Raw genomic sequence first — 15,126 nt, 5'->3', positions numbered from 1 at the left:
CAATCAGATGTTAATTCAATTTTTTTAATGAAATGTACAAAATAATCCGTATGAATCGGTTGAACCATAAATATCAAACAATTTTCTTAAATATAATTATATATTTTTTCTTTTTAAACAACAAATTAAAGACTATATATGAACTCTATTTAATTTTTTTATTATTATTTTAAGAGTGTTAAATATATATATTCTAAATTTTTATTCAATTACAAGTTCAATCAATTCAACCGGTTGTCATACTAGTTTCAAACACTCCAAATAATAATCTTATCTATGAATCAAAATAAAGCCAAAAAAGAAAAATCAAGCCACCACCTCACTCTATATAACCAAATGATTTCATCTACAAATTCACAGTCCATACACTATAACTTCCACCACCCTCTACTTTTCATATCTTGACACAATGAGCCAAGATAAACAAAGCCTAACCGGAATCGAAGATTCCACCAACCAACCAACCACCCTCTTCAAGAAACACAGAAAAATATTCTTCACTCTCTTCGCTTCACTACTTATCATCGGCGCCATAATCGGCATTGTCGCCGGAGTAAAAACAAACAACAAAACCGACACCGTATCAGCTTCCTCACCCTCCCACGCCATAATCAAACACTCATGCAGCACCACACGTTACCCAGATTTATGCTTCTCAGCTGTAGCTTCTGTCCCCGGAGTTACATCCAAACTGGTAACCCTAAAAGACGTCATCGAAATTTCTTTAAACCTAACGACCACAGCCGTTGAACATAATTATTTCACGGTGGAGAAGCTTACGAAGAGAAAAGATTTAACCAAACGAGAAAAAACTGCTCTGCATGATTGTTTGGAGACTATTGACGAGACTCTTGACGAGTTACATGAAGCCATGGAGGATTTAAACGAGTACCCGAATAAAAAATCTCTCGTTCAACATGCAGATGATCTCAAAACTTTGTTAAGTTCAGCTATTACTAATCAAGAAACTTGCTTAGACGGGTTTTCTCACGACAGCGCTGACAAGAAAATTCGAGAGGTTTTATCAGATGGTCAGCGTCATGTTGAGAGAATGTGTAGTAATGCTTTGGCCATGATCAAGAATTTGACTGATACTGACATTGCTAACGAGCTTAAGCTGTCGGGGACGAATAATAGGAAGTTAAAGGAGGAGGTGGGTACTGACCAAAGTGGGTGGCCGGAGTGGTTGTCGGCCGGTGATAGGAGGTTGTTGCAATCTTCTTCTGTTACGCCAAATGTGGTGGTGGCGGCGGATGGTAGTGGTGATTTTAAGACGGTTTCAGATGCGGTTAAGGCTGCTCCGTCGAAGAGTAGTAAGCGGTATGTGATTAGGATTAAGTCGGGGACTTACCGGGAAAATGTGGACGTGTCGAAGGATAAACATAACATAATGTTTTTGGGAGATGGGAGAAAAACTACTATTATTACAGGAAGCAAGAATGTTGTTGATGGAAGCACCACTTTTAATTCTGCTACTGTTGGTAAGAACAATTTCATTACTTTACTTTTAGTTAATTTTGCTATTATTATTGCATTTCGTTTAAACTGAACCGAACTAAAATTGAGCCGGACCAATCAATTTTATTATTTTTTCTGGTTCGGTTCGGTGGTTTCAATTCAATTAACTGGAAAATTAAACAGAAATTTTTTACGTTCAAAATCGAACAAAAGCGAAAAAATGACTTTTTTAAAAAATCAAATTAAACCGAATTTTCGTGGTTGGAGTTGGGGTCCATATTGTGTGCAGTTTTTACATTAAAACGTTAGTAGGTGTTAGTTTTTGTTGGGGATTGGTGTTTGTTTGAGTAGCCAAATAAGACATCATCAAATTGACAAATTCTAAAATAATCATAAATGAAGTCAAGAATTATCTCTGCTGGACAAAAAGGTTCAGGTTCAGTTGTGTTTGTTGTGTCACCCATTTGAATTTCTGACAAACTGTTAATGTTTTCATTGCAAATTAGATCTTGTAAATATAAGTTCGTATGCCAATGTCGGCCTAGTCTAAATGGTTAAGACGTCTCTAAGTGTATCGAGAGATTGTGGGTTCAAACCACGTCTCAGTAACTAACAATTAACACAAATTCCTATTGGGTCAATTTTATACTATTCTATTGAACTCTAATACAGATTTTGAGTCGAAATTAGATTTAATTTAAAATGTTTTGATTGGATTCCACTAGACAGATAGTACTTTTGTGTCATATACTCCTCACCATGTGGTGAGTGGACAAGGGTCATGGCCTGTACTTTGTTGCAATCCATTAGCTATTGGTAAGATGGGCCATGCACCAAATTGACAGAAAAATGTATATTCTTTTAATTTTTGAATAAAGTTGACAGAAAATGTTAAATAGAAAAGAATAAGAATAATTCTAAGACAGAGCAAAGTTCACATGGTTTGATCCTTTGAGTCAATTATTAAATCTTGATTATTTCCTTCCAAATCAATTTTATAGTTTTTTTATAATTAATTTGGAAGCTAGCACACGTAAAAGAAAATTGAGTCCTATCAGGTTGATGTATCACTCATTGTCCTCTTCTGTTTTGGTCTTATAATTCATGATTATTTGAAAAATGAGTCATCTTTTATACATACTGATTAACTGACTTGAATTTTTAAATCTTAATTAAGACTCCATTAAGTGAAACATGGAAATTAAGCTCTGTTTGGTGAAGAAAAGTCAAGAGAAGGATGAGACGAATTCCTGTCTTTATCTTGGAAAATTCAATGCTCAAACTGAAATCAATGTTTTAAGAATCCGGCTCGACTGGCCGGTTCAATCATATCAACCGTAAATTAAAGACCAATCTAATTCATATGTTCAAACGGTTTAGTTGGTAATTAAATTGTGGTTAAAATGTGATAGCTAATAACAGTTCATTTACAGGTTTGATTTTTCTTTTTGATACATGATACATGAAGTTTTCTTAACGGGTTTCAACTATGAGGCAATACCTTTAAATCTTTCATATTTATATTAATCCCATTTGTGTAGTGTAGGTTTTTTTGTAGAAAACAGACTCATACCTCAAATTTTAAACGGCTGTATATATGAGTACGATTCGAATCTGCGAACTCACCGATTTGATTTTTAAAACACCACATGAAATGTCAATTTCTATCAACTTAGTGGGTTTTAGGCCATCGGTTCCTTTTTTTCCTGTGGGGTGCTTTATTGCCTTACGTAGCCCTTTTTGGTTGCCACACTATAAAATTGATGTTAGATATGCCGGATATAGTTCCAGTAGGATGCTTCCTTTTAATTTCTCCTTTTCTTGATTGTTTCCTTTAATAATTTAACAATTTTTACCAGCACTCAATATGTCAGTACATATTATGCATGATTAGATATAGACAATTTTTCTTAACATAAATGTGCCTCACTTTTTGGTACTTTGCACAAGTGAGTCCTCTTGAAAATTTAGAATTATTGAGGAAATTGCCTGAAATTACGGCTGTCATATGTATAATTAATCACGTTTAAACATAGCACATGCATACCTACTACTCCCTCCGTCCCATTTAAAAAGGGACATATCTCATTTTTATTTATCACACTTAAAAAAATCATATTGTGTTTTCTATGCCAATTTATATAAATTTTATTTTTTACCCCCTATTTTTTTCCATAATTAATGACTATTAATCTATACAAAAAATACAACACTATCTAATTAATGACTATTAATCTATACAAAACATACAACACTATCATAAATAGGGATAAAATAAGAAAACATTATAACAGTTAATGTTTTTTTAATTTATGTGAAAAAGTCATTTGTCCCCTTTTAAACGGGACGGAGGGAGTATTATATATTATTTGTTTATGCAGCAAAAGGCCAATCTAGTTTTTTAATTTTTAATTTATAATTAAATGTTCATCAAAAACATTATAATTAAATAATTTATTTTCAGCGATATTTGTAATTAACTAAAGATATATTTAATATTTTAAGTTAGGTAAAGATAAAATTGAATCATTCCGGTTCCTTTACTTATTCATATTACATAATTTTTTTTTATAATTGACCTAAAAATATAAAATATTATCCTTAATTTATCAAAATAATCGAAACTGAATTATTTAACTTCTAATAATTGCTCTCATATTTATGTAAAAGCAAAAATCGGAGCGAACGAAATATAATTTTATGATCTATTAATAATATTAAAATTAAGTAATAGAACTGAAATAAGTTTATTTTCCATGTGGGTGCAGCTGCGGTGGGTAAAGGATTCCTAGCCAGAGGTGTAACATTCCAAAACACCGCCGGACCGTCGAAGCACCAAGCAGTAGCCCTAAGGGTCGGCGCCGATCTCGCAGCTTTCTACGAATGCGACATGATAGCCTACCAAGACACCCTCTACGTCCACTCAAACCGTCAGTTTTTCATTAACTGCTTCATCGCTGGAACAGTCGATTTCATCTTCGGAAACTCCGCCGTCGTCTTACAAGACTGCGACATCCACGCCCGTCGACCGAATTCCGGCCAGAAAAACATGGTCACAGCTCAAGGCAGAAGCGACCCTAATCAGAACACCGGAATCGTAATTCAAAAATCAAGAATTGGCGCTACCGGCGACTTAAGATCCGTTCAGGGGAGTTTTCCGACGTACTTGGGCAGACCGTGGAAAGAATATTCAAGAACTGTTGTCATGCAGAGTGATATTAGTAACGTGATTCATCCTGACGGTTGGTTTCCGTGGAGTGGAAATTTTGCGTTGAACACATTGTTTTATGGAGAGTATCAGAACCGTGGCACCGGTGCCGGAACGTCCAAGAGAGTTGGGTGGAAAGGGTTTAAGATGATAACTAGTGCGACTGAAGCTCAAGGTTTTACTCCGGGGAAGTTCATCGCCGGTGGCAGTTGGTTGAGTTCAACTACTTTTCCGTTCTCTCTTGGTCTTTGAATATAGAGAAATATTGATTTCTTGGAGAATAAGTTTCATTTAGTTATTTAGCTAAATAGGTTTTGATTTGTGTGTTTTGATGAAGAGCGGCTATTTATGTGTATTGTTGATCGATTTAAAATAAATAAGCCTGTGAAGATTAATTCTCTTCAAGTTTACAATTCATTTGAGATTTAATTAAAATAATAATATATTGGATTGTAGTAGCCCTTTCATCCTATTATAGAAATAATTTTTGGTACGTCTCTTACAACTTTTCTTGTCCAACAACTAGACCTAATACTTGGCCCATCCAAGCCCAGCCCATTCAGGCTAGATTTGGATACTTACTTTTTATAATTAAATAGGTCCAAGCTCAAATCCATTTTTAAATTTGATTTTTTAAATTTGTAAACTTTGATTTATATAATTAATTAAAAGTCCGGCCTAAATCTATATAAATTTAGTATATAAATTTAGATAGTAAATATTAAGTTTGAATCGAGCCCGTAATGAGTTTGAGCTCGTATTTAAAAAAGTCTAGTCTCGTTCTTCATGTTCGAACACGCTCAAAGGCCAAACTCAATCATGAACATATATACAAATGACCTATTTGATCCAAGTAGACATGAATATCATTGGACCAAGTATTCACCAAGTTTGCCCGAGCCCATTTCAAATTTACCGGGATTAAACACATATAGTTTACACTAAATTTAATTTGGATTAGAACACGAATTAAATTTATTTTTTCATGTGGAATTGAATATTTTATAATAAATTAAATTTTAATATAAGTTTGAATAAATTTGGCCTAAATCCATATAAATTAATAGATGAACTGAATTAACAAGTCAACTTTTAAAATCGAATTCGACTCATACCATATTTGAATTTATATTTAAAACAGTTAAGATTGATTGGGCTCGACTTGAATTTAATCCAGGTCAATTTCAGATTTTTTTTAAGAGAGAGAAAATGTAACTAGTATATAAATTATTGTAATAATTGATAGATGCTATCTAAGATTTCGAATTAATGGAGGGGCATGAATTTCATTTAATTTCATATACAAATATCATTGACTTTGCCAAGGTTAAGGAGACGACTCTGTCCTATCACCTATGAAGGAAGATGGCTTGTTTAGCCAAATGGATACTGAGACAAAGCAACAAAATCCAACTATGCATGAATGGGCTCTGCATCTTCGTGCTGTCCACTTTTCGATTTAAATGTTTTTTTTTTATTTGTGTGAAAATAAAAAAAATGATATAAAAATAAAAGGAGTAATTAATTAAATTGGTCGAGCATCTATATTTATTTTAAATTATTATTAAAAAAATTATTAATCAATTTAAATTATTTAGTTACAATCAATTCAGTTTTTTATTCTAAAATTTTGATTAGCTAAATTTTAAATAAAATAATAATTTAATTGAACTGCCCGTTTATCCACTCATAATCTATGATGATATAATTTTTATTTTATTTAGGAAAACAAAAAATATCATTTCATGACAATGAAATCAAATAATTGGAAATCAAATTGAAAAGTAAACAACTAAAAAATGATAGTGGCGCTATCATCGGCCAAGATTTCACACCATCACATGGCAAGGAAAGATCGTAAGAAACATAAAGTGGAAAGAATCCAAATTTTCTAATTAAAATGAAAAAAAAAATCAAAATATTGAGACCTTTTTCTGAAACCACTTGAAAACCAAGAACATATATATAATATACATATACTTTCGTGTTTATTGGATTGGTCATAAAACACGCTATATTAAATAGAATAATAATAATTAATGGATTCAATTAAAATTATAATATATTTTTTGTTCTACTGAATTTTATACTTGCTAATGTAATGATCAAACGTGACAAAGTGTTTTCGATTGCACTAACTTAGGACATTAGCAGTACATAAAAATATATTTGTCTCCTAAAATGAGAAAATGGAGTTCACATTCAAGATTCAATAATTATTTACGCTAGCAATTACAAACATCTATCTTCAAAAAATTAATGTTTAAATTGTACATATACATAAGAGTTTAACAATATTAAATTATTTAACATAATCATTTACTTTTTTATTTAAAAATAACTAATATCTTTTTAATAATTAACAATTACTATAAAATTAAATATTCTCTCCCTCTCGTAAATGAGACAAACATAACAACCTTTTTGTCCTATAAATTATTTAAAAAAGGGGCCACATTTAATATTTTTATAATTTATTTTTTATTTTTATTAAAATTCAATTTAGTCTATTCTTATGAGACAGATAAATTATATAAAAAGTAAAAAAAAAACATTTGTTTTACAAATATTGATAGTAAACAAATCTATTAATTATCGTCACTTGTAATCCCTGTTCCATTGATAAAGTCTTACACTCCCCCCTACTTACATTATACCAAGTTGAGGAAAAGTAGTAAAATAGAAAGCTTGACTGTTTAGTATCTAAGCAATTTTATTGGTAGAATTAATCCATATATTAAGGGCAGAAAGCATATTTGGATCTTTTTAATTGTCATTTTTGACATTGAATTCCTCTATTTTTATTCATGAACATTAAATTCCAATATTTTTTAATTTACAGACATTAAACTAATCCATCACGAAAATAAAATATAGTGTATTTTATACTATGTCAATGCGATTGTGACAATTATTTTTTTCATTCGTTTTCAAATTTTAACTTTATTAAAATTTATACCTTTTATTTGTATTCACATTTTTTCTCTAAATTGGTTTCTTTTGATCGAAATTGGTACCGTTAATAATTTTTATAATAGAAGAATATAATATTTATAAAATTAAAAGTGTAAAAGCTAAATGCTTACAAATAGAAATATATGAATCCAATGCTAAAAATAAGACAAATGAATGGATTCAAATATGCAATATGCCTATATCAAGCAACAAATCCTGTAATTAATTCGTACTAATTTTTTAAGCATATGAAAATGACTAGTAATACAGTATGTTTCTAAAGAAAAGGACAAATAGAATGTAGTTGGGTTCATAAACATCCAGTCCAGCCTAAGGTCTTACTCGGTTGGAGATAAAAAAATATCCAATTCATAAATTCTTACTTGCTAGTGTATGTCAAATTAAAGTAATAAAAACATACTATTAAATAAATAAATCAAAAACATTGTATTCTTCTTATTATTACTATGGTTAATAAAAATTATTTAAAAAAAACTATAGGTAATAAAAATGCTTGTGACATTTTTTATAAGTTAACTCATGTTATATATATAAATTAAATTTATTAATTTTCTTTTTCTAACTTATGTATTCAATTGAAATGGAGATAATATATATCTTCTTCTTTTTTTCACAAAAACATTCACTGTCCTATAATATTTATTTAAAATTAATTACTTTTTAAACTTTAAATTAATTAATAATTTAAACTTAAATAAATAAGAGTAAATTATAAAAAGATATAATTGTAAAAGCCTAATTGCAAATCAAATCCAAACATTTTACGAGTTGTAATTTTATTCAATTTTTTTTAATTTTTATAATAATAGTGTAATTTTAACATTTCGTTGCAATTTTAAATATTTTATTCCATCAATTTAATTTTTCACCTTAGTACAATACATGTTACTTTTGTTTGATTTTTTCGGTTATTTTTATGTTCAAATTTACTTTTTCAAGTCATCGGAAAAGTTAGAGAATTTATAATTAAATTTTAATGTTATTTTTTATTTTTTTAAATGTTAGAAGTTCAATCTTGAAATTTTAAAAAATGAATTTTGCTCATTACTAAGTGAATTTATACATTCAACTAAAATTTAGAATAATTAAATTGATTGGAAAAAAATTGATTAAAGGACATTTTTTTGAAAGCATCCAAAAGAATAGGATGGGCACATCATATATTCCATTACCATGTATACTTGGATCGGAACCGTGTTGTACTATGATCATGAGATTATCTACCACTAATGTTGTCTTAAGATTTCATTTAGGTAATACATACCATTTAAAACACCTAATCTAGTGAAACACCTAATTTAGTGTCATCGTTCCAAAACCACATAGATGAATTTATAAGAGAAAAAAGGGTCAACGCGCCCTCTAAACTTGCGACATGGAAATTTATACATTTTTGAGCAACTAACCCTAAAACTCTTCATTTTTGGGTCTAATAATCCGATAATTTATATTTTTATTTTAAAAAATCGATTTAGAATAATTATATCGCAACAATTAGGGAAATAACTAATTATTTTTTTGTATCCCTTACCTCCGATTTATAGTTTACACGTTTTAAAAATATAATTATAGAATTAAAAATTGAAGAGTTTTGAGGTTCGTTGCTCAAAAAAGTATAAATTGGATTAAATGACCCAGTGTCACAAATTCAAAGGGCGCGTTGACCCTTTGTTCATTTCTAATATGAATTAAATTTAATTCTAGTAACAACCGAGTTAAATTAACTGTTGAATTTTTTTTATTTTTAGCTCAACTACTAATTAAAATTATTTAGCATGATTTATTACCAAATATATTAAACAAAATCAAACAATAACTAGTTAATTATACTCTTTTAAATTTTAGTTAAGGAAACAGATAATTACAAATTTAATATCTAAATTCATTGAAATAAGTGTTTTCGATAAATATTTCTATGAATTTGATGTTTGAGACGGTGTTTAAAAATCAGATTTGCTACCGGTTTTCGTTTTAATCGCCACTCAACTAGTTGAATAAAATATACTACATAGTAGATTAATGTTTAGTTATTTATACTTTTAATTAAAATTAATTATAATAGTACAATAGGATTATTAATTAAGATAGGATTATTAATTACTATCAATTAAGATAATATCAATAAGTAAATTAGATAATCATGACGAATTTTTTATTGATAAATTTTTCTAATTTGGGGTGCTTCATTGAAAATCGTTATCGAAGGTATCCATTAAAATATAACTGAATAACGATTATAAAAATTGGCAGAAGGTATTAAAAAATCCTCGACTTTTTTTTTAAAATTGCAAATCAGCCCTTTTATTTTTTTGGGTATAATTAAGCCCTCATGTTTTTATAATTGAACGATTAAACCCTCATTATTTTAGAATTAAACAAATATACTCTTTTAGTTTATTTTTGGAATACTTACCCCCTCAAATTTTCGGTAAATATTTTAAACATTAAAATTACTTTTAAACTTTTTCCCTGTATGAATATGAGAGATATGTTTGCCATTAACGAGAGTTTTTAATGGTCCTGGAAGAAAAAAATTATTTATTTTATTTGAAAACAAATAGAGCTTAATTATATTTATATCTAAATAGATAAAAGAGCTAATATGTACTTTTATAAAAATTACTAAATTTTTTTTGTACCTTTTCTTTATATAAATTTAAAGATCAATTATAATTATTTTAGATTAATATTTATTCTTAATTAAAATTATTAATATTATTAGTAGTTACTGCCATTAAAATACTATTAATAATTAAATTAAGTTCATGTTTTTTTTTTGAAATGAGTTCATGTTTAAATGAACTAGGATAAAGTTTAATTTAAAAAGTAATTATATAATTATCTCAAATTAATTAAATATTTATATTGAGAGAGTGGTTTTCAAATTCTCACTCTAAGTAGAGTATAAAGCTAAATAATCCAAACATATAATGTTTTTATTTTTTTCATAAAATATATTTAGCTTGTTTTCAAATAATTTATGTAAAAATTAAGAGATAAAATAACTATGTGTTCTAAATTCACTGATATTTTAATGACAATTTAAAAGTGATAAGATAAAAACACGCGACTCCTTTTTAACCGATTCAACAATAAATTTACAAAAATATTTATTCAAAAACTAAACTATCATTAATTAAACAATTCAAATACCAAATTTATAATTATTCTCTTAAGGAAACAAAATAAAAATAAAAACAAAATCATGTTTACTCATTTGATTTATCATGATTGATTTGATTATTCCTAGTAAAGAACCATCAAAGAAAGAAAGAAATAATACAAAAATAAATAAATAAATAAAGATCCGATCTTTGCCTTTCTTTAATAGTAAAAAAAAAAAAAGGCACTCACACGGTCTCAACTCTGTCATTCATAAATAAAAACCTCAACACATTCTCCACCATCACAAACAAATCCATTAATCTTCTTCTTCTTCCTCAAACTCACTCAAACATTCATTCAACAAAATTATGGACTCAGTAAATTCTTTTAAAGGGTACGGCAAAGTTGACGACATCGAACAGAAAGCATTCACACGAAAAACAAGAAAACGGCTCATCATTCTCTCTGTCTCCTCCATTATTCTCGTGGCTGCAATAATCGGAGCCGTTGTCGGAACAGTAGTACACAAAAGAAACAACAACTCGTCTCCAAACTCAGCTGTCCCAACCGAGTTAACTCCCTCCGCTTCACTCAAAGCAGTGTGCAGTATAACTCAGTACCCCGGTTCTTGTTTTTCCAGCATTTCCAATCTTGAAACTGCTAACACTAGCGACCCAGAAGTTCTTTTTAAACTCTCTTTACATGTTGCTATGAATGAGCTTTCAAAAATTAAAGATTACCCTTCTAAACTTCTTGGGAATACTAATCTTAATCTTGATGCTTCTGTTAGAGCTGCTTTAACTGTTTGTGAATCTGTGTTTGATGATGCTGTTGATATGCTTAATGATTCAATTTCTTCCATGTCTGTTGGTGATGATAGTCAGCAGATTTTGTCTCAGATTAAGATTAATGATATGAAAACCTGGCTTAGTACTACTCTTACTGATCAAGAAACTTGTTTAGATGCATTAATTGAAGTCAATGCCACTGAGAATGTTGCAATTCTTGAGGATGTGAGACTAGCAATGGAGAATTCGACTGAGTTTTCGAGTAATAGTTTAGCTATTGTTACGAAGATTATTAATTTGTTGTCGGATTTTAATATCCCTATTCATAGGAGATTGCTAGGGTTTGAGAGGCCGAACTCGGGTTTTCCGAGTTGGGTTAGTGTGGGAGATAGGCGGCTTCTTCAAGAGGCAAAACCTACTCCGGATGTGACTGTGGCGAAGGATGGAAGTGGGAATTTTACTTCCATTGAAGAGGCAGTGAATGCTGTTCCTAAGAAGAGTGCATCTAGATTTGTCATTTATGTGAAGGAGGGTGTTTATGTTGAAAATATACTCATGGATAAAAATAAGTGGAATGTGATGATATATGGCGACGGAAAGGATAAAACTGTCATTTCTGGTAGCAAGAATTTCGTGGACGGTACTCCGACTTTCTCTACCGCAACTTTTGGTAAGTTGTTCTTCTCTGTTTTTATCGTTAATCGTTTAGTTGTTTCTTGAATTATCATATTCTTGTTTGCAATAGCTTGTTGATTTGTTAACTTTTTAGTTTCTGAATGAGAGAACAAAAAATGACTCTAAATTCGGGTTTAGTGTTGAAATTTTGCTAGATAAGTTTTATATGGTTAAGGGCTTAGATGTTGAAAGGTAGTTTGTTGTTGATAATAATTTAATATTAAAGAAAGTGAAAGGAATTTTAAAGTTTAAGTACATATTAGGTCATTAATTTATCATTGAAAATGACTGCCATGTATAATATATGATAGTTGCAAGTATGCCAATTGTAGTTGCATTAGATTTCTGAAACTGAAAAGATGCAGAAACAAATTTGATGTTAATTCATGTGCCATGTGAAATCCTTGTGATCAGAACGAAAGCAAATTGGTCATGTTCTAATGGCAGAATTAAGGAAGGCACATGGAATTTGTGTGCATACTACCCATGTGAAATACTACTATATCAAACTATCATACTGAATTTCATTTAATAGGATTAGATGATGGTACCCACCATGTGCTTGTCTGTTTTTGCATTCACAAATATCAGTTTCAGTTGTCCCAATTAGTCTCATGTCGTGGCCGGCACAAATGGTATTAAGAAACAGGATATTTAGAGTTAAATTGGCCTTAAAAAATTCTTTTTTGACCTGGTCTATGTTTGGTGTTACCATGTATTATTATCATCAATTTCTTTGTTTTTTGTGGGTGGTCATGTCCCTTATTGAATAAGTATTTGTTTTGGTAGAAACTTGAATCGAAATCGATCCATTGTGAAGTTATAAAGTATGTAGGTTTATCTTTTAGTTTCGGATATTTTGATTCTTGAGAAGCTTGTAAGTTCTGATGCAATTGCTCTTCGGGTTTGAGTGTCTTTGTTTATCAGTTTTGATAAGACTATTGACCTAAATTCTCATCTGAGCTAATGCTCAGATGACAGAACACTAAGGAACTCGTATGCAATTTGTTTTGAAAAACATCGCATCAGTGCATCAAATCCTAAAGTTATTAAAGAAACTCTATGTTGCTCTCATGAAATAGTATTTTATTTTCTACAAGAATATTATAAATATAAATTTTCGGAGTTGGTGCCTTAGATATACACATATTCAAGTTGGCGTCTTAATTTTCCTGCACTTGAATGATATTATTGTCAAGTTCACATTCATATGTTTACTTGAATATCAATACATATATTATATTGTTGAAAATCAATCTTGCATGGAAATTTTCAGAGTCTAAGGTTTCGGATTTTCGCTTTCCGAACACACTTCTAAAACTCCAAAATTCTATTTTTATTATCTATTCTTGAAAAAAAAAAGTATCGTTTTGTTTTTCTGTTTCAACATTTCGGTGCTACATAGCTGAAAATGAATACTAATTATCTGGTTGATGATCTGATCACCAGCTGTTCAGGGCAAGGGGTTTATTGCAAGAGACATAAAGTTCATAAACACAGCAGGACCAGCAAAGCACCAAGCAGTTGCTTTCAGGTCCGGCTCAGACATGTCAGTATACTCGCAGTGTTCATTCGATGCATATCAAGACACTCTCTACGCTCACTCCAACCGACAATTCTACCGCGACTGTGACATTACAGGCACTATCGACTTCATTTTCGGAAACGCTGCAGTCGTATTCCAGAATTGCAACATAATGCCAAGGCAGCCTCTACCAAACCAGTTCAACACCATCACAGCTCAGGGCAAAAAAGACGCTAACCAAAACACTGGCATTTCCATTCAGAAATGCAATTTCCTCGCTCTTGGTGGCAATCTTACAGCCCCCACATATCTCGGAAGGCCCTGGAAAGAATATTCCACTACTGTTATAATGCAGTCCAATATTGCCTCATTTCTGAACCCATTGGGGTGGATGTCATGGGTCAGCGGTGTCGATCCGCCCAGCTCAATATTCTACGGCGAGTATAGTAATACCGGTCCCGGGGCTAATGTTGAGAAAAGGGTTCAATGGAGTGGTTATAAGCCTGTTATGACAGAAGCTGAAGCAGGAAAATTTGCTGTAGGATCTTTTATACAAGGTACTGATTGGCTCCCAGCTACTTCTGTGGCATTTGATTCAAATCTATGATCTAAATTGGTTTGAGATTATGGCTACAAGTGTGAGAAACTTTACAAATTGTGGATGGTTTTTACTAATTTCTTTTGTTTATAGACATTAGAAGATAATTTTTTTGTTTCTACAGTGTTTTGAGTTCGTATTTATAATAATTATGAGTTCTTTTATATTATTGTTTCATCAAAATTACAGCCAAAGAGATGGCTTTTCCCTATGTTCATGGGATAATTTGCTAAAACTAGTTGGTTGTATCTGTTTGACTAATATTATATGATCAAATTTGACTTTTCTTCTTAATACCAACTATCAATTCTATAGATTTGCATTCCCATTCCAAAAAAATAAATGCGTTTCTAGTAATTCAAAAAAATGTTAGAAATTTTTCATTTTATTATAAATCAAATTATGGCTATCTTAATATTAATTTTTTATGAATTATTTTAATATTTTAATATTAATTAATGTATGATACTATGTTATTAACCTTTTTCAAATCCTTTTACTAAAATTAAGACTATTTTTAATTTTTTTTATTTCAACTATGTTGTATGATTCAGAATCTACTCACCGCACTAGCAGAGTCTACTAATTTAATACCAAAGTCTAATCTGCTAAATGAACTAATCACATAGTATGAAGCATGTTTAAAGTAATTGAATAATCCTAATGCTAAACTAAACTTAAAAAATTTGTACAAGTCACCTAGCTGTAGCCTCTACTTCTTCACTTATATTATTATTTTTAAATATAAAATGATTTGACCTTAAAATTTTATTAGTATCCAAATCCAAGTTGA

General features: G+C 30.1%; 2 protein-coding genes across 2 annotated transcripts; both read left to right on the top strand.

The window, feature by feature from the left end:
* The first annotated feature begins 341 nt into the window (after window positions 1-341).
* Window positions 342-5,124, top strand: LOC126680664 (pectinesterase). The gene is made up of 2 exons (XM_050375822.2): window positions 342-1,481; window positions 4,227-5,124. Exons 1-2 carry the CDS (start codon window positions 410-412, stop codon window positions 4,916-4,918), a joined length of 1,764 nt encoding a protein of 587 aa, XP_050231779.1. The 5' UTR covers window positions 342-409; the 3' UTR covers window positions 4,919-5,124.
* Window positions 5,125-10,976: 5,852 nt separating this feature from the next.
* On the top strand, window positions 10,977-14,497 carry LOC126681267 (pectinesterase 3). Its single transcript, XM_050376773.2, has 2 exons — window positions 10,977-12,205; window positions 13,660-14,497. The coding sequence occupies exons 1-2, from the start codon at window positions 11,116-11,118 to the stop codon at window positions 14,340-14,342; spliced, it is 1,773 nt and encodes a 590-aa protein (XP_050232730.1). The 5' UTR covers window positions 10,977-11,115; the 3' UTR covers window positions 14,343-14,497.
* Window positions 14,498-15,126: the final 629 nt, after the last annotated feature.

This window comes from Mercurialis annua, linkage group LG5, assembly GCF_937616625.2.
Source record: "Mercurialis annua linkage group LG5, ddMerAnnu1.2, whole genome shotgun sequence".
In the NCBI taxonomy this organism is placed as follows: domain Eukaryota; kingdom Viridiplantae; phylum Streptophyta; class Magnoliopsida; order Malpighiales; family Euphorbiaceae; genus Mercurialis; species Mercurialis annua.
The sequence above is the reverse complement of the archived record's forward strand: the minus strand, read 5'-3'. Positions and strand labels throughout refer to the sequence as shown.

Excerpts from the sequence above, each read along its gene's own strand:
- LOC126680664 (XM_050375822.2), top strand. The coding sequence starts at position 410 with ATGAGCCAAGATAAACAAAGCCTAACCGGAATCGAAGATTCCACCAAC. Across the intron at positions 1,482-4,226 it reads TTTTAATTCTGCTACTGTTG|CTGCGGTGGGTAAAGGATTC; the intron begins GTAAGAACAATT and ends ATGTGGGTGCAG.
- LOC126681267 (XM_050376773.2), top strand. The coding sequence starts at position 11,116 with ATGGACTCAGTAAATTCTTTTAAAGGGTACGGCAAAGTTGACGACATC. Across the intron at positions 12,206-13,659 it reads TTTCTCTACCGCAACTTTTG|CTGTTCAGGGCAAGGGGTTT; the intron begins GTAAGTTGTTCT and ends TCTGATCACCAG.